This window comes from Solanum stenotomum, chromosome 12, assembly GCF_019186545.1.
Source record: "Solanum stenotomum isolate F172 chromosome 12, ASM1918654v1, whole genome shotgun sequence".
NCBI lineage: Eukaryota > Viridiplantae > Streptophyta > Magnoliopsida > Solanales > Solanaceae > Solanum > Solanum stenotomum.
In genome coordinates this window covers 15,955,783-15,974,596 of record NC_064293.1, presented here as the reverse complement: position 1 = coordinate 15,974,596, position 18,814 = coordinate 15,955,783, and the positions used below count along the sequence as shown (strand labels likewise).

At 31.4% G+C, this 18,814-nt stretch overlaps 3 protein-coding genes across 3 annotated transcripts; 1 reads left to right on the top strand and 2 right to left on the bottom strand.

The window, feature by feature from the left end:
* The first annotated feature begins 629 nt into the window (after window positions 1-629).
* Window positions 630-5,773, top strand: LOC125847160 (uncharacterized). Its single transcript, XM_049526845.1, has 13 exons — window positions 630-813; window positions 913-1,025; window positions 1,095-1,205; window positions 1,288-1,345; window positions 1,522-1,608; window positions 1,715-1,836; window positions 1,958-2,011; window positions 2,894-3,031; window positions 4,102-4,207; window positions 4,294-4,408; window positions 4,540-4,609; window positions 5,276-5,347; window positions 5,547-5,773. Exons 1-13 carry the CDS (start codon window positions 630-632, stop codon window positions 5,631-5,633), a joined length of 1,317 nt encoding a protein of 438 aa, XP_049382802.1. The 3' UTR covers window positions 5,634-5,773.
* Window positions 5,774-6,461: 688 nt separating this feature from the next.
* On the bottom strand, window positions 6,462-7,247 carry LOC125847159 (F-box/kelch-repeat protein At3g23880-like). Its single transcript, XM_049526844.1, has one exon. It carries the CDS (start codon window positions 7,245-7,247, stop codon window positions 6,462-6,464), a length of 786 nt encoding a protein of 261 aa, XP_049382801.1.
* A 7,836-nt stretch (window positions 7,248-15,083) lies between these two features.
* On the bottom strand, window positions 15,084-16,776 carry LOC125849320 (tryptophan aminotransferase-related protein 4-like). Its single transcript, XM_049529388.1, has 4 exons — window positions 16,487-16,776; window positions 15,763-16,362; window positions 15,390-15,670; window positions 15,084-15,307 (listed from the first exon to the last, which is right to left on the bottom strand). The coding sequence occupies exons 1-4, from the start codon at window positions 16,774-16,776 to the stop codon at window positions 15,084-15,086; spliced, it is 1,395 nt and encodes a 464-aa protein (XP_049385345.1).
* Window positions 16,777-18,814: the final 2,038 nt, after the last annotated feature.

The window sequence follows — 18,814 nt, the reverse complement described above, 5'->3', positions numbered from 1 at the left end:
AATATATAAACACATGTCCAACATGGCATCCTACATGACAATTTGTGTCCTACGTGTATTATGTCATGTAGGACTCATGTATCTACTTATTAAATTTTATACAAGTTAAAGTCTCTACTTATGCACACCCAAAGTTTGAGAACGTAAATGTAAAACGAGACCAAGTTAAATGACACATTTATATATTATGCCTTTATTTTTCTATGTATCACCCCATATATAAAATTGTGTTAATGCGATCAATTGTCTTGCATACTGTAACAGACAAAGTGAATAGTGAACACTGCTTAAGTTGGTAACACATTGCCCACATATTTAATAAGAATTTTAAAATATTTTGGTTTATAGATATTTGTATAGTTATAAATCATTTGATTAACAGGTATTTTGAAGTTAAATTATTACTAATATAGAAATGCATTGTTTTTTTTAAAACGGATTAAAAAGGAAAGTGAGTCATTAGTAGATATGAATTATAAGCTTAATACAATAGGGGTGAAAAAGAAGTAACAAAAACTATTCGGGGGTGGCAGGGTAATTTTCTTAAATATAGTAGATGAACAAAAACGTGATACTAACAGAATTTCCCTCCCAAACTTCAGACTTGCAGTTTGCATCAAGAAACTTCTATGGCGAAAGGAGAATCTTCCACTAATCAGAAAGCTGATTGGATTGAAAATGTTGAAGCAAAGGTGCAATGGCTATATGATTATTGGCAGACGCACTTCCCGGGAACCAAGGAAGACAAAATGCTTGATATGGAGTATGCAATCAGTACCTGTGTCGTCGACATGTATGCAATAATTCCTGAAGGTAAATTTCTTTTATGGATTATCCAGAAAAAAAAAATGCATTCAATTCAATTTCTAAACTACTCATGACAATGAGTTTAATCGGTACAAATTTGTGTAGAAAACCTGCAATCGAATTATGAGCGTGCAGTGTTCGAGTATCTAAGAGGAAGCGCGCATAATGCTATTCCTGGGGTTTATAGCAAGAAAGCGGAGGATCATCTAAAGAATGCTGTGAGTGAAAGCACAATTACATTGTTTGAATTTAGGTTTGGTTTCTTTCTGACGGTTAATTTTATGTAGACTAAATTCAATCCTGATTTGCTGGTTGCTTGGAATGCCCTCGGTGACTGCGTTGCTAAGAAAGGAGATTACTCTACAGCTAGAAATTGCTTTCTCTTTGTCCTTGGGAAGGTTATTTCGCTGCTGTTCTAGATTTTCGGTTCTCTAAATTTGAACGTTACCTGATAGATACTTCATCTTTTATTTGATTTAGAAAGAAGACGCCAGGACTTTACGTCATCTTGCATACCTTGAATTGATGTGTGCACGGGGTGAATTGGAGCCATATGGTGCAATTTTTGTCTTTTTTCTCCTTAATTTACAATTCTCCAGGGAGAATCTCAGGTATATTCACTTTATTTGTTTGTGGTTGTTATTGATCTGCTTATCTGATTGCATATACCTTTCACAGTTCCGGAAGATCTTGAACATGATAAACCTTTCACAGTTCCGGAAGATCCTCAACATCATATTGAAGAATGTATCAAATATGCAGAAAGGGCAATCAAACTGAAAGACGCCGAAGGATGTCGTTGTTACTGTAAGACTTAGGAACTGCTTTGATCACTCTAAGCTTTGCCAAATGTTTTGCTTGATGTTTGTCTACTTCCTCAGTCTTATTATAGTTACATGGTTGATAGATGAATTAGGAAGTGCATATCTTACTTCCTTTATCCTGGATGGAAGATGGAATGACCATGCTATTCTAATGTCATTAGAAGCATTCGAAAAAGCTGTAAGTAGTTCTGACAATCTTGTCTCTGTACATAGTTTTCCTTTATTTTAACATTAAACTTAGATGTACAGTATTAGCTCCTGTAAGCCTGGCTGGTTTGTTCTTTTATATATTTGGGAGTTTCTTCTGATTTTCTATCCCATTTCAGGAAAGAATTGATACAATAAAGTCAGAGCCAGATTTTCAATGCGAGTGTGGCCTAGTAAGTTTTTGAAGAAAAATATTGGGTTTTTACTGATGAACTATTCTATCATATGGGATTTTCAATGCGATTGTGGCTTCGATTCTTGCTAATTATAGCCTCATATTTTCATGATTGTGCTATTGAAGAATTGGAGAAAAAAAAGACAAGAGACCATGTATCAAGTTTGCAACTCTGTTTTTTCTAATTTTATTTTTTGCTTGGGTCTCTCAGAATTTGAGAATCATTAGGATCTTTGTTGATATGTAAAGATCCAAAGGAATGAAACCACTCAAGAAGAAGACACTGGTAACTTTACAGATAAGACAAAAGTCGGTAAACTAAATGAAAAAGACATGATTTGAAATAGAAGAATTCTTTGTAAAATAGGAGATACTTACACAGGATGTACTTAAAGGAAGCACAGGAAATTTTACAGGTAATTTCTCATTGAATTAGTTACCTTTTTCTAGGAGTTAAGAATCACGTCTATGTTTTCCGGAGAGAAAAAATCAGTAAATGAATATTACAAGATCTGCAGAGATCAGTGACATGTTGAATTGAGTTAAGGACGAAATAATCTATCTAGAAGAACGAGTGCTTAAATAGGGAAGTAAAGATTCAATTTAGGAAGACAGACTTATTAAAAAGAACTGGCTTCAGCAGTATCTGCCTGCCTGTGTGAAAGCTTTTTTCTGTGCTTATTCTTGTCCAACTTTTTTAAAGCTCGAAACTTCATATGCTTAGTGAAGAAAGAACCAAGAGTCACTAAAATAAGCTCACTTATATTCATCTTCACATTTTATGTTTGCATATCTCATGATATCTTAAATATAGTCTTCACTTTCCGCTTTTCTTAAATTCAATGCCATGTTGAGTAAATCCAAACATTTGTACACTCAGGCGAACAGGCTTCTGGAGAACTACGAGAAGTCCCTCATTAGGTTATCAGATGCTGTAGAGAAGGATCCTGCCCATGATGCGTCACATCAAGTGGAAATAACAGTTCAGCTTCTTGACAAATTAGAAGAATTAGTTCAGGTAAGATTATTTGATTGTGGTTATTTTATATGAAGCATCTGTAAGTGATATTCTGATCAGTTGCATTAGGAACGGCATGGTTGACGACATTAGAAATTTAGAATCATAAGGGAATTGTCTGTGATCAAAGGTGCATTGTTTCCAGTTATATTCAAAGTCCAGGCCAGTGATAACTATTTACAAGAGGTATTCAAGGAGTCGCACTCCTTGCGATTGCACATCTAACTTGTCAAACTCCCAACATGACATAGTGCAGTGCTTTGATGTGTTCACACTTACCTATGGAACTCTAACCTGTTTAAACGATGATTTCATCACCACGTAAAGCTTTCTGTTTCCTGATATAACATAATGTATGATGAGGTAGTCCTTTTGGTAACATTGTACTAATGATAGCTAGGGGGACAGATGTAACACGAAATTTGATTTTATGGTATGACAGGAAAACACCAAAAAATAGTCATGCTTTCTAAAATTGACTTAATGTGTAAGTTTGAAGTGCAGTTGATTGATTGATTTTGGGAATATTGCTAAACAAGTAGAGGCTAGGGAATTGCAATAGGAAGCTACGATTATGTGGAATTAAGAGCTATTTGGATAGGAATATTCAAGTTGGTAATACAATTGATCAACTTGGTAACTATCCTATGGCTGCCCCAGAAAGCTTGGTTCAGTTTCTCCTACTTTTTCTGAATTCTTCACTTACTACTACATATAAATAATATTAACAAAGAGTAAAGGAAAATTTATTACTACATACAAAATAGTTGCAGAAGGTCTCAAGGAGGTATCCATTTGGAAAAATTTTCTAACTGTTAAGCATAAGACATATCTAGAAGAAAACAAGATGAGGTAATGAAACATGGTGCCTTCTTCTGCTTTCATTTCTTGATTTTTTTTCAAGAAACATGAATGTTATGATATAGTCTTCTAAAAAATAATGCCTTAGATTCTTAGTTTTTAAATGTTTTCTTCTTTTGAGTCGTTAAGAGATTATGAATGACATTGTGAAGGATGCATTTAAATTATGTGATCCTGCTTTTCAGGGTAAGAGTAATGAAAATAGAAAGGGGAAGAGTAAGGCAAAGAGTAAAGGAAAGGGCAAGAGAAAGAGTAAGGGAAAGAGTACGGAGACAAGCTTTGCTTCCCTGATCCAGTCACTTGATGATATTGATTGTAAGGCTTTACATTATTCATAATTTAACTATAAACATTGATTTATCTATTTATCTATTTAGTTGAGGTAATGTGTTTTCTGGCAGTGGATCCTTCCTACAACAAAGCAACCTTGGATGTCTTAGCTGAAGGCCCTAACAAAGGGCTTGCAGTTATGGGAGTAGTCCGGTGCTTGGTTAAGTATGAGTATGGTGTTCCATTGTAAGTTGCTTCATCTAGAAGAATCAATGATCATTTTGAGAATTTCTTTTAAAAGTGGGAAGTTACTAGGCTGAGCAGCCCTAGTTTAAGCTTAAATACTTATTTCTCAATGTGTACTCTCATTCAAACAGATACTATGTGCTCTGTGACTCTGATGGGAACAGTTTTGTCCTTCTAGTGTTTGGGATACAGGAAGAAGCGGTAAGCACTACATTATGTTGTTTTAATGTTTCTTGGTACATCTGTTGAAATCTTAATTCCTAGAAAAAAGTTGTCTGGTAAAGTAGAGTATCTTGGAGAAACCAAGATAAGTAAATCAACAGATAAGTTTGCTGCTATACTGTTGCAGCAGTAACATGCCTAAAAAATAAGCGAAGGATTTTGCACTTCCTAGATGAAAAACTAGTTTAAAGGGAACCTCTCTTCTTTAATACTGTATGTAATTAAAGAAGATTACATTTGCCACTTCATAAGTGAGCCTGAATATCATCTCTTTATATATGTATCTGATTTTGGTTTGTGTCAGCCCCACCCAATTATTATCTAGTGAATAAATGTCATATCTTTGAATATTTATCTTACTTCAGATTGTTGTGGTGACATATAGCCTACCATATTCCTATACTAAAATGAAATAAGCAAATAGTAAGGTAACATAACTAAAGGTTTTCTAGGAAAGGCATGGTCTATGAATTATTGATTGTGGAAGGAGAAAAAGGAAAGAAATGAAAAATGACACAAGAACTATGAGTCATGACAGTCATGGTTAACATCAACTCATCATAGAGTGAGTTTCTGTAAGTATTGGCTATCCAGCTCCCCATTAGACTTTCACATCATTACTTAACGAACTACTCTTGTTGACAGATTAAACAAGGAGATCAGGTCACACTATTGGAGCCCTTTTGCAAATTTGTTGATTTTAAATGGAAGGAAAAGGTAAACTCATTATATAATATCTGTGGTATTTCACATCCAATGCTATTCCAAATATGCCATATTGCTTTCTCCATCATTTTCTCCTTTTCTTGATTGTGACTGATTGGAAAGGTTTAGTGCTAGAAGAACAATATTCCATACACTAACCTGTCAGCCAAGTTTTGTCAGTCCTTACTAATAATTGTTATTTTTACTGCAGCACTATCAATTCCAATCTGTGCGAGTCAATAATGTGGAACAAGTCCTTGTAAATGGAAAGACTGTATCTTCTGATTTTGCTATATAACCAATACCAATGTAGTCATAAACTCTACTGTGTGTAAGCTACCGTGGGATTCGAGGAAACAAATAGTTTACTGCTTGTCTACTACATGCAATTAGCAGGTGTTACAACTTGATATGAGATTAAACTCTACTGTGTGTAAGCTGCCGTGGGATTCGAGGAAACAAATAGTTTACTGCTTGTCTACTACATGCAATTAGCAGGTGTTACAACTTGATATGAGATTGAACTCTACTGTGTGTAAGCTGCCGTGGGATTCGAGGAAACAAATACTTAACTGCTTGTCTACTACATGCAATTAGCAGGTGTTACAACTTGATATGAGATTATACTCTACTGCCCATATATGAAGGTAATAGTCATGTGTTCTACATGTGAATTTGCGTATTATGTATATTATGTCACATTGGACTCATGTGTCTACTTGTTCAATTTTATGCAAGTTTAAGTGTCTGAGGCCAAGTTAAAAGGTATATTTATGTATTATGCCATACATACATATGATCTTTTAACTTACGTCTACTCACATTTATGCCCTCCAACTTTGAGCTTGCAAAAGAAGACACTTAAACTTGTATAAAGTTGAACAAATAGGCAAGGCATTCTATTAGCAATCCTATAGCCTATAAGAGTCATCTTAAAACAGACTATAAGAGTCGTCTTAAAAACAAGTTACGGTGATAGTCAGACAAAATCAGTGACTTGTTGTGTAGAAATTCAACATCATATTTTTACATTCAAATCTTGCTACTATATACCATTATCCACAAATCAAACAGAAACAATGACAATAATATTCCTCAATTAATACTACTAGAAATTGCTTCCTAGTCAATCCCACGAAATCTTCAAAGAAACTAAACTTTCCCGGTACAAAGCCTTATTTTCCACAAAAGGCGGAACTTGTATAGACTTAAACTCAGTATATTCATTTTTCCGCAGATCATACTCAATAAAAGAACCATTATGCCTTCTCCATAGTATGTTCCCATTCTCCTTAACAAATAGGAAGGCACCTACTGGGCGGTATTTAATACCTCTAATCGGTAAATATAATATAGGCATTCCAATGAGTGAGAGTAAAGTAGGAAACTTGTTGATACAATTCCACCTATCTTTCTCCAGCGACCAAATCAAATTTTCCTCGCCAACCGTTGTGAAAACACAGACGCCATCACCCAATACATGTAATGTCGGCTGTTTCCCACATGTTTTTGGCACTACTGTTACAGTAAATTTTTCGTCTACTAGATGGAAAGATATAACTGCCCTGTTGTATGACATCCTGTGAATGACACCGTTTAATGAAACTTGATTACTGTATAGGTACTGGTTATAAGAATCAGGGGAAACAGGAAAAGTATTGTGAATTGCTCTCCAACATTGATTTTTAACCGAGTATACTTCAACAACGTTGAAGTATTTGTTTATCAAGTAATGTACACATATAACCTTGTAATCTTCAGCCACAAAATCATAGGCAAAACCAAATATTGGAGATGTGGAACAACGATTTGTCTTTGTGTTTTGACTGAAAAGAGAATTTTGAATGAGTTTGTATTTTCCAACCACAGGATTCAATAATGTCATACAATAGCCAAGATCGTATGACGTCATAAAGATCAAGCCACTGCATGAAAACACTTGTAATGAAAAATAGTCACTAAAGTATTCTGGGATATTCAGATACACAACTTTTGAATCAGCATTAATTGATGCTTCCGTTGACACAATTTTAAATTTGCGTGTTCCTTCTCTATGTTGAAGGATTGAATTAACCAAGACAATTTTTTTACGACTAATATCGATAGACGATTTATGTAGATGTGACTTGATGAAGTCGGCGTCATCGATACAACCATACCATGATTTGCAACAACTTTTGAATCGTGTAAGAGATTTCACAGGAAGCTTAAAGAAGGTAAAAATTAGGCAAATGACATAGTATAAGAAAGAAATTACTTCCTTTCCCTACTCTTTTATTAATTACCAAAAATACCTTTTTTTAGTGTTTTTCAGATACATAATATAGCAGTGTGGATACTTAGTATAGCAGTGCGGATACTTTAATTAATAATGGGCGGATACTTAAATTATTAAGTTGTTAGCAGCACGGATACTTAATTAACGGGCGGATGCATAATATAGTAGCGCAGATACTTTAATTAATAACGGGCGGATACTTAAATTATTAAGTTGTTAGCAGCACGGATACTTAATTAACGGGCGGATGCATAATATAGCAGCGCGGATACTTTAATTAATAACGGGCGGATACTTAAACTAATAAAGTATCCGGTTAAGTTGAATTGGGGGAAAATAAGGGATTTTTGTATTTTAGTAAAAGAGTAGGGAAATATTGAGAATAGGTAAAGAAGTGTTGTGTATTTAAGTAATTTTTCCATTAAATTATGAGCTTGTTTACCAAAAATATAAAGTATTCCAAATTATATTATGAGCTTGTTTACCAAAAATACATTTGTATTTTCCATTGCTCGGTTATTAATTCATATTCTACTTCAGTAAATATAATAAAATTGACAAGTTCCGTAGTTGATCCCTTGCTCATTGAGAGCAAGAAACTCTCTAAACAACTAATTAACGTAATAAAATTATGAACAGCGACCAATTGATTTTAATAAGCAAATATCCCAAATAAGAGTGAGATACTGTAATTATTATAAGTCAACTATAAGCTAGGAGCATGCATGTATATTTAGAGTATGTCAAATTGAAAATTAGAAGTGATTTTGCTTATGATTGTTTGTATTACAAACAATCAACGAAGAATAATAGTATTATATTTTAGCGATTTAGGTTAAATAAAAAGCATATAGTTCTTATATACTTTTCATAAGCGAAAAGCATCAATTGAACTAAAATTTGAACAAATTGTTTAATTAGTCATTGATCAAATGGCTGCTCATTTTTCATGAATTTATTAATCACATTTAATTAGACACTCATATACTCATCACCCTATTGCAATTTTTTTGTTTTACATCTTGCAAAATTATACATGGTACTGTGATTAGCATCAAATTTAATTACAAGAGAAATATACTTCGTTTATTTCTGAGAAGGAAAATCACTCTTCATGTACATACAATCGGATAAATCTGTTTCATGTTGAATTACTTTTTCCAACTTTTCAATTCTACTTCAACATAGTGAATTAATGAAATGGTTTATGGAGGGCATAATATATAGATATATTTAAACTTGTATAAAATTGAATAGATAGACACACGTGTCCTATATGACATAATACATGTAGGACACACAATTGCCATGTAGGGTGTCATGTAGGATGAATGTCTTCATTTGCTCAATTTTATACAACTTTAAGTGTCTACATGTGCAAATCCAAAATTAAAGGTTATAATTGTCAGCCGATAAGTTAAAGATCATGTTTATGTATTATGTCTTTATGGAGAGATACTATAGTTTTGGAAGGCCGTAAATGTCCATTAACATTTTATTCTATTTACTATAAGCATGAATTAGTAGTCATTCATAGAGTTTAGTCAAAAGTTGTAAATTGTTTACTGCCATAAACTTAGCTTGTAGAATTTTTTTATTTTAGTTTACAAGGTAATTTAGTATAATATGATTTGAAGGGTATTTTCGTAATCTAACTAATGAAGCGCGTTGGTACTTTTATTTTTTCTTAAAATACTACTTATTATACCTTACATTTCATTCTTGACCAAAACAAAGCAAGAAGAATATCAATGACAAATAATTAACAATCATATATCTTGCTATCTTTAGCATATGGAGGATATATATGTCAACCAACATGTGAGTAGAGAAGTGAAAGCCAGATGTCCCACAAAATATAAAAGATAGAAAAATATTCATATTATCATACACTTGTCAACATGAAAGGCTAAATTAAATCATTGATAATACAATTCATATATGACTTTTGTACAATAGATTATTATAGTATTCGTACCTCCTATAAATAAAAAAATAAAAGTGGGACACGGAGATTTCTTCAAATACTAGTAAATATGAGACTCTAATTAAAACTTAAAACATTAAACGTGAAAAAGATATTACAAAAACAATTAAAGTGGAAATAAAAATGGAGTCTTCCGGGAACAAGAAGGTCTCGCCAAAAACTATCAATGAAGGCAAAGTGATCTCAACAAAGCACCTATATTTGCATCATAAAAATTCCCCTATCCCATTTTTATTATTTTTCTTTTCTTAACGTTTAACACTTGATCATTGCAAAAATTACAGCTAGTATATTATTTAGTATTTAAATTTGTATATTAACCGTGACCGGTCATTATTATAAATTATTTACTGTATTTAATGTTATCACATTATATTTGATAAGGAAAAGGTTGAAATATATTATTGAACTTTGAAAAAAGGTTCATTTATATCATTCGTTAAAAGTTTGTTCATTAATGCTATTTTCATTTGAGAAAAAAGGTTCATCTTTGTCATTCGTTAAAACTTTGCTCATTTATGTTATTTGAGCCTTTTCCTTGCGTGGAGTCACAGAGTGTGCCACATAAGACAAAAGATGTATAAAATTACAAAAAAATAAGTTCAAGGGCAATAAGACCTTAGTTTAGTTAAGGCGTGTTTCTGAAATTTCGATCATAGTCTAGGAATACTTGTGCCTTATCCCTTTTAGTTTTTAGAAAGTATAATATGAGTAGGTTAAAGTAAGATACAAAATGATAATGGATTGTTGGTATTACTAACTAAAGTTGAATAAACAAATTGTGTGTAAAGTGTTTCTCTCCTAAGAAATAAAATGAATGATCATAATGACATGACACCATCGAAGACAGATCGATGTTTAGACACTAGATCTTGTAGTCGTTGCAGCAATAAATCGAAATCAACGGTATGTTTTGTTGCATTTATACCAGCCATTAGGCTACTATTAATAACTAAATCAAATTATTAACTTCGTAAAAACACGTTTAAGGAACGTGATTAATTTTTTAATAGCATTAGAACGTGCAACAACTCCGCGTTGAAAATTATTCTACTTGCTAATGTATAATAAACATATTAATTGGACCTCACATTGAAAACATGCACTACGTAATTATTTTAAATTCTATTTCTATCCACAAAAGTTTTGACTAACTATCCTTTCTATAATTATTTTTACTTGTCCAATATGCTAAACATAGTTATCCATTTTTATTTGTTCAGATTTAAAAGAGGTGTACAAGGGCATATATGGTCGGATAGGATTTACGAGTCGGATATCCTATTTAAAAGAGGTGTATTCATTTTTTAATATAAATAAATGACATGTGGTAATTAAAAGGGGATGTGGAAATTTCATTTGTTATTTAAAGAAAAAAACAATGAGTTGGTTATTTCCAGCAAAACAACTAACGCCTACAAGGCCATATATGGGCGAAAAGTTGGACGGCAAGGGCACAAATGAGCCAAACTTCAAAAGGGGTATATCTAGACATTTTTGCATAGTTTAGGGGCATATTTGACCATTTTCCTCTTTGTTTTTAGAATAGTCATATTTTAATCTTTAAATAATACCTATGATTTAATTTAATTTAATTTTTGTCAAGGTGAAATGTTTTGTCCATGTGAAGTGTGATGTGACAATTTTTTTAAATAAAAGAAAGTGTATTACACACGCCATTATGAGAGCGTAATAAATTGAACCTCACATTGAAAACATACACTAAGAGATTGTTTAGCATTGTTGTTGGGAGCAGTGGCGGAGCCAGAATTTACATTGAGGGGTGTCAAAATACAAAGTAGTAAGTACACATAAAAATCAACAAAATAAATTTTACTAATGAAAGCAAAAAATAATTACATCATCACAATCATTTGGCGACGCCCGACGAAGAGTCACATCGAAGGCAGCGAACAAAAACGATTTTTTTGGGCTCTTCCTCCTCAAACCCTTTAATTTTTGAAATTAGGGATTTGTTTAATCTATAAAGTACATTTTTTCTTTTAAAAAATAAAATAGTAAAGTCAACTTTATTTAAGTCAATCGCTCAAAAATTGGAGGAAAAAAAAAGCTTCAGTTTTCTAAAATTTTAAAACAAAAGACGCTTCTTGAAGTTTTAATTTTAATAAAAAAAAAGACATTATAAAAATAAGAAATCCCAACCAGGTTCGAACCCCTTACGTTCAAGAACAAAGACTAAGGAGATATTTTGTAGCCCCTCAGCCACTGAGCTAACTATTCATCTTGTTTTAAAGAGTACTAACTATAATATATATAGTAATAAAATCAAAATTTTGCCTACCTAGACAACATAATTTTCCGACGAAGGGGTGTCGCTTGACACCCCTCGGGCAAGGGTAGCTCCGCCCATGGTTGGGAGGTCAGAATCACTTATTTTGAGAGAAAAAACACTTGGTAAAAAATTACATGTTTGACAAATCAGTAAAAGTGTTTTTAAATAAAAGCAGAAACAATTTTTCTGATGTTGGAAAGAAACTAAAACATTCTGTTTTTTAAAAAAAGCAGAAGCAAAAACAAAAAATTATTTTTCTCAAGACTCAAATATCTCTTTCATATATACATATTTACCAATATATCTCTTATTAATTAATTAATATATCTTATAAGTTTGGTTAAATTTCATTTAAGAATTATATTTTTATTTTTATATAATAAATTGTATTTTTATTTTAGATTTATATATTATTATTTTATACTTTACATATAATTTTCCAGAATTGGAAAAAAAGATAATAACAATATTTTTGTAAGGTTAGAATAAAAAAACAATTAAAGATTTCAATCCTCCGAAAAAAAGGTATAGTATTGATTGAAATTTTAAATATGTACATTTTAATTTAATAAAAATAAAGTTTTAATTAACTTTTTTATAATAGATATTTAAAATAGTTTGTCTCTATAAAGTAATTTTAATATTAAAAAATACATTAATAATTGTCCTTTTTCGTAATTTGACTCTCAAAAACACTTTTAAAAAAAGATAATCAAATGCCATTTGCTTATGAAAAATACTTTTCAAATAAATTAGTCAAACATAAATTGTTTATTTCAAAAATATAAAGCATTCCAAATTATATTATGAGCTTGTTTACCAAAAATACCCATTGCTCGGTTATTAATTCATATTCTACTTCAGTAAATATAATAAAATTGACAAGTTCCGTAGTTGATCCCTTGTTCATTTTGAGAGCAAGAAACTCTCTAAACAACTAATTAACGTAATCAAATTATGAACAGCGACCAATTGATTTTAATAAGTTAATATCCCAAATAAGAGTGAGATACTGTAATTTTTTTTATTATTATAAGTCAACTATAAGCTAGGAGCATGCATGTATATTTAGAGTATGTCAAATTGAAAATTAGAAGTGATTTTGCTTATGATTGTCTGTATTACAAACAATCAACGAAGAATAATAGTATTATATTTTAGCGATTTAGGTTAAATAAAAAGCATATAGTTCTTATATCACAAGAGAAATATACTTACGTTTATTTCTGAGAAGGAAAATCACTCTTCATGTACATACAATCGGATAAATATGTTTCATGTTGAATTACTTTTTCCAACTTTTCAATTCTACTTCAACATAGTGAATTAATGAAATGGTTTATGGAGGGCATAATATATAAATATATTTAAATTTGTAAAAAATTGAATAGATAGACACACGTGTCCTACATGACATAATACATGTAGGACACACAATTGCCATGTAGGGTGTCATGTAGGATGAATGTGTCCATTTGCTCAATTTTATACAACTTTAAGTGTACATGTGCAAACACAAAATTAAAGGTTATAATTGTCAACCGGCAAGTTAAAGATCATATTTATGTAGTATGTCTTTATGGAGAGATACTATAGTTTTGGAAGGCCGTAAATGTCCATTAACATTTTATTCTATTTACTATAAGCATGAATTAGTACTCATTCATAGAGTTTAGTCAAAAGTTGTAAATTGTTTACTGCCACAAACTTAGCTTGTAGAATTTTTTTATTTTAGTTTACAAGGTAATTTAGTATAATATGATTTGAAGGGTATTTTCGTAATTCAACTAATGAAGCGCGTTGGTACCTTTATTTTTTCTTAAAATAGTACTTATTCTACCTTACATTTCATTCTTGACCAAAACAAAGCAAGAAGAATATCAATGACAAATAATTAACAATCATATATCTTGCTATCTTTAGCGTATGGAGGGTATATATGTCAACCAACATGTGAGTAGAGAAGTGAAAATCAGATGTCCCACAAAATGTAAAAGATAAAAAAATATTCATATTATCATACACTTGTCAACATTGTTGACAGGCTAAATTAAATCATTGATAATATAACTCACATATGACTTTTGTACAATAGATTATTATAGTATTCGTACCTCCTATAAATAAAAAAATAAAAGTGGGACACGGAGATTTCTTCAAATACTAGTAAATATGAGACTCTAAGGTTAAAACTTAAAACATTAAGGGTGAAAAAGATATTACAAAAACAATTAAAGTGGAAATAAAAATGGAGTCTTCCGGAAGCAAGAAGGTCTCGCCAAAATGAAGGCAAAGTAATCTCCACAAAGAACCTATATCTACATCATAAAAATCCCCCACACCACTTTTATTATTTTTCTTTTCTTAACGTATAACACTTGATCATTGCAAAAATTACAGCTAGTATATTATTTAGCATTTAAATTTGTATATTAACCGTGACCGGTCATTATTATAAATTATTTACTGTATTTAATGTTATCACATTATATTTGATAAGGAAAAGGTTGAAATATATTATTGATCTTTGAAAAAAGGTTCATTTATATCATTCGTTAAAAGTTTGTTCATTAATGCTATTTTCATTTGAGAAAAAAGGTTCATCTTTGTCATTCGTTAAAACTTTGCTCATTTATGTTATTTGAGTCTTTTCCTTTTAAAAAAATAATAAATAATTTAATTAATAAGGTGGCTGAATCATAAAAAATGATTTTGCAAAATCAAAAATATTCTTATTAATAAATAATTTAATAAATAATTTTTTGGTAAAATGTACAAAAAAAACCCTAGTCTATGACTGAAATTTCAGAGACACATCTTAACTAAACTAAGATCCTATTACCACTAACCCTTTTTTTTTTGTAATTTTGTGCATCTTTTTGGCTTACGTGGCATCCAATTATATCTCACGTGCCTCAATTGTGTGGAGTCACGGAGTGTGCCACATAAGACCAAAGGTGTATAAAATTACAAAAAAAATAAGTTCAAAGGTAATAAGACCTTAGTTTAGTTATGAAGTGTCTCTGAAATTTCGATCACAGTCTAGGGATACTTGTGCCTTATCCCTTTTAGTTTTTAGAAAGTATAATATGAGTAGGTTAAAGTAAGATACAAAATGATAATGGATTGTTGGTATTACTAACTAAAGTTGAATAAACAAATTTTCTCTCCTAAGAAATAAAATGAATGATCATAATGACATGACACCATCGAAGACAGATCGATGTTTAGACACTAGATCTTGTAGTCGCTGCAGCAATAAATCGAAATCATCTCTGCTATTCACAACACTAAGACGAACATAACGATTTTCAACTCCAAATGCAGCGCCTTTTCGACCAATAATATCTGCTTTCCTCAGCACGTTGTGACACTCTTCATCTTCTTCCGCTTCACATTTTAACCACGCAAAAGCTGCGTAAAAAAAAAATTGATAAGTATATTGAATTTCACTTAATTTCTTGTTGATGCTTAAGTACTAATTAACTATAGCTACCTGGAGAAGGTGGCCTAACTTGTTTTGAAAATGCACAATGTTGGGAGGGAAGTTGTTCAATTGAGAATCGTTTTGAAGTAGACAAGATCTCCGCGAGCTTTTCCCATCTAGTCTTCATAATTGTATGTGCAAATCGAAACATTTCTCTTCTATCTCCTTGTAACACAACATTTAAGAGTTTTAAAGCTCTCAATTGAGTTTCACGCGGAACACCATAAGTGTTTAAATCTATGTATTCCACCATTCTATCGTACACATCTTTGTCTTTGACTATAGCCCATCTATATGTATATCAAAGGAAATTAATAAATTAATTAATTTAACTCGTAATATATCGTTATGAATGAGTAAGTAAGAGTTGTTGATTAAGTACCCAAATCTGCTACCGGCATGACCAGTGAGCTTTGAAAGTGTAAATAACATGAGATCTTCATCCATAGGGCTTGGAATCGCGGTGTAATGTGGCCAATAGTAAGCTAAATCGTAAACATGCCTTGCAAATTTTCCTTGAAGGACTGCCTTGTTTAAGTGCCCATCTGGATTGTTTGGACATGTCACAAACTCAATGAAATCCGTACTAGTACTAGTACTCCTTGTTTTGTTTTTCCACGAGGATGTATCTCCACTAAACTTATACTTCTTCGAATCCAATAGCTCTGTTTGTGATTTGTAAACAGGGTAGTAAGGAGCAGAAGCAACAACTTTGGTGGGCGATGAATAAGGGGTGTGATGGGAAAGAGCATACACCGCGGCATTAAGAAGCTGAGTTGAGCCAGCTCCAAATAATATGTACTTGTTTGATGTGTTTGCATTTCCTACAGTGTCATGTAACTTGTGGATTACACTCTTCAATTGCTTAGAAATGAGTGAACCATCCTCAAATTCATATCCCATTCTATGCCATCCCGCCACCATTACACCACTACTCCCTGCATTTTGCTTCCAAAATGGCTCTAAAAACATTGGGTTCCCACTGCAACATATTAAAAAAACGAGAATTTTAGATACATTGGGAATCAACTGTAGCAATGAGTACATTATTTTCCAACGCAAATATAAAAAATTCGTTATCTATTTTTCAATGTATAATAAATTACCTGTCTACATCAACCGCGCAATTGGGTTTAAAGAGAGAGCAATCAGGGCCGGTAAAGCATGCATTGCACTCACAAATAGGTGTTCCGTCCTCTCTGAATACTAAGCCATCTAAATAAGCCCTTCCATGTCCTGAACAACTAATAGACGCAACATTCTCTGCTTCTATAGCTGCTTCTCTTGTCCAGCTTAGGCGCGTCCTACTCTGAATTATTACTAACACAATACATGTAAAATTGACAATTACTGAAACGCTAAATAACACTTTCCACTTTAAATCTACTAACGACATATCTAGGTTTAAGGATTTTTTGGAAACAAAATACCCTTTGTGATAATAGGAATATCAACGGTATGTTTTGTTGCATTTATACCAGCCATTAGGCTACTATTAATAACTAAATCAAATTATTAACTTCGTAAAACCACGTTTAAGGAACGTGATTAATTTTTTAATAGCATTGGAACGTGTAACAACTCCGCGTTGAAAATTATTCTACTTGCTAATGTATAATAAACATATTAATTGGACCTCACATTCAAAACATGCACTACGTAATTATTTTAAATTCTATTTCTATCCACAAAAGTTTTGACTAACTATCCTTTCTATAATTATTTTTACTTATCCATTATGCTAAACATAGTTTTGACTAACTATCCTTTCTATATATATATATTTCTATTGCTATCCACAGAAGTTTCCTGGCCATACATAATTGCATATGTTGTTTTTACTTGACGTCAATTAAGTTTGAACTATTATAAAGTATCAAACAACTTGGAATTAAGAATTATGAAACACTACGTAGACTTGTTCTACATGCAATTCTTTATTTTACTTTGAGAATGATACTTAATTAATTTAAAATAGAGAAAAGACTCAAATATGACATTAAACTTTGAGAAAAGGTTTATCTATCTCATTCGATCCATTAAAAGTATGGCTCATTTATGTCATTTCTGTTTGAAAAACGGTTGTCCATACCATTATTTGTTAACTTAAAAAAAATTTCGATTTTGCAAAACAATTTTTTTTATACGTGGTCAATTATGATTTGACCACATCATTAATTATAGAGCAACTTTCACATATAGCAAATATAAAAGTCATATTTGTATATTAAAACTATAGTTTGCATAATTGTGCTCCATAACAAATTTTATGTTTGCTATGGAGCTTTTGATTTGTATAATTCGCTAGATACATCCAATTTTATACAAATTGTTCAGTTTTGTATAAATTCATTTATACATTGTAATTTGTATAATAAGATCTGTATTTGTATAATTATAAGTGTATATGACGAAAATATATGCATTTGTATTTGTATATACACTTTTCTCTCGCTTTATACAAACACAAACACATTTTATACCGAAATGTATAAAATAACTAATTGTATACCGAAAATGGCTAATTGTATATCGAATCAGATGACAAAAAATGGGATGTTTGCTGGGAATTACAAATAAAATAAACTATGGCTATAACATTTAATTTGAATTAATAATTTGCTATTTCATATAATTTTCCCTTAATTAAATCATTTTTAAAGAGACAATGTTCATATATGCCATCAAACTTTGAGAAAGGGCTCATCTATGTCATTCGTTAAAAGTTTGGTTCATCTATGCCATTTTACTTAACAAATAATGGCATGAATGAGCCTTTTCTCATATAAAAATGACATAAATGAGTCAAACTTTTAGTGGATGACATATTTAAGCCTTTAAAATATAATGGTTATTGGTTACATAGAGCACCAAAGTCCTTTCCTGAAACTTAACAATACGCAATTTACTTTTCCTCTACTATTCTATAACTTTAATTGGGGTTGTACATAAAATTTATCAAATTCAATTAATTATGTCAACAGTCTTTATCTATAAATTGGAATTGGAATTGAACACAATTTGTAGAGTCCAACTCAAGTTAAACACGTCTTGTAGAGTTTCATAAAATTTCAATATATATCTACCGTATCACAAATGTAATTCATGTTGTTGTTATTAAACGCGCAATTCCTTAATTAATCCGAATAATTAAGGCCACAATATGATCAATTACATCAATTTATGGAATTTACGTTATTGATTTGATGTAGAATTAATTCTAAACAAGATATCAGTAGCAATTTGTCCCTAGATAAATTCAAAAACAAAATTTAGCGATTCTTACTTACCCCGTTGGCTTCATTTTCTTTTTGTTTATTGGTGGTTGTGGATTGAAGTATCAAAGTCAGTTTATTGTTGTGGTTTATCAACTATGTCAACGATTCAAGTTCTGATTCAACATTTCGGAAGCTAAAACACAGAGAACAACAATT

Excerpts from the sequence above, each read along its gene's own strand:
- LOC125847160 (XM_049526845.1), top strand. The coding sequence starts at position 630 with ATGGCGAAAGGAGAATCTTCCACTAATCAGAAAGCTGATTGGATTGAA. Across the intron at positions 1,837-1,957 it reads GTTCTGACAATCTTGTCTCT|GAAAGAATTGATACAATAAA; the intron begins GTACATAGTTTT and ends ATCCCATTTCAG. Across the intron at positions 5,348-5,546 it reads ATTTTAAATGGAAGGAAAAG|CACTATCAATTCCAATCTGT; the intron begins GTAAACTCATTA and ends TTTTTACTGCAG.
- LOC125847159 (XM_049526844.1), bottom strand. The coding sequence starts at position 7,247 with ATGACGTCATACGATCTTGGCTATTGTATGACATTATTGAATCCTGTG.
- LOC125849320 (XM_049529388.1), bottom strand. The coding sequence starts at position 16,776 with ATGTCGTTAGTAGATTTAAAGTGGAAAGTGTTATTTAGCGTTTCAGTA. Across the intron at positions 16,363-16,486 it reads TGCGCGGTTGATGTAGACAG|TGGGAACCCAATGTTTTTAG; the intron begins GTAATTTATTAT and ends AATATGTTGCAG. Across the intron at positions 15,671-15,762 it reads CATGCCGGTAGCAGATTTGG|ATGGGCTATAGTCAAAGACA; the intron begins GTACTTAATCAA and ends ATATACATATAG.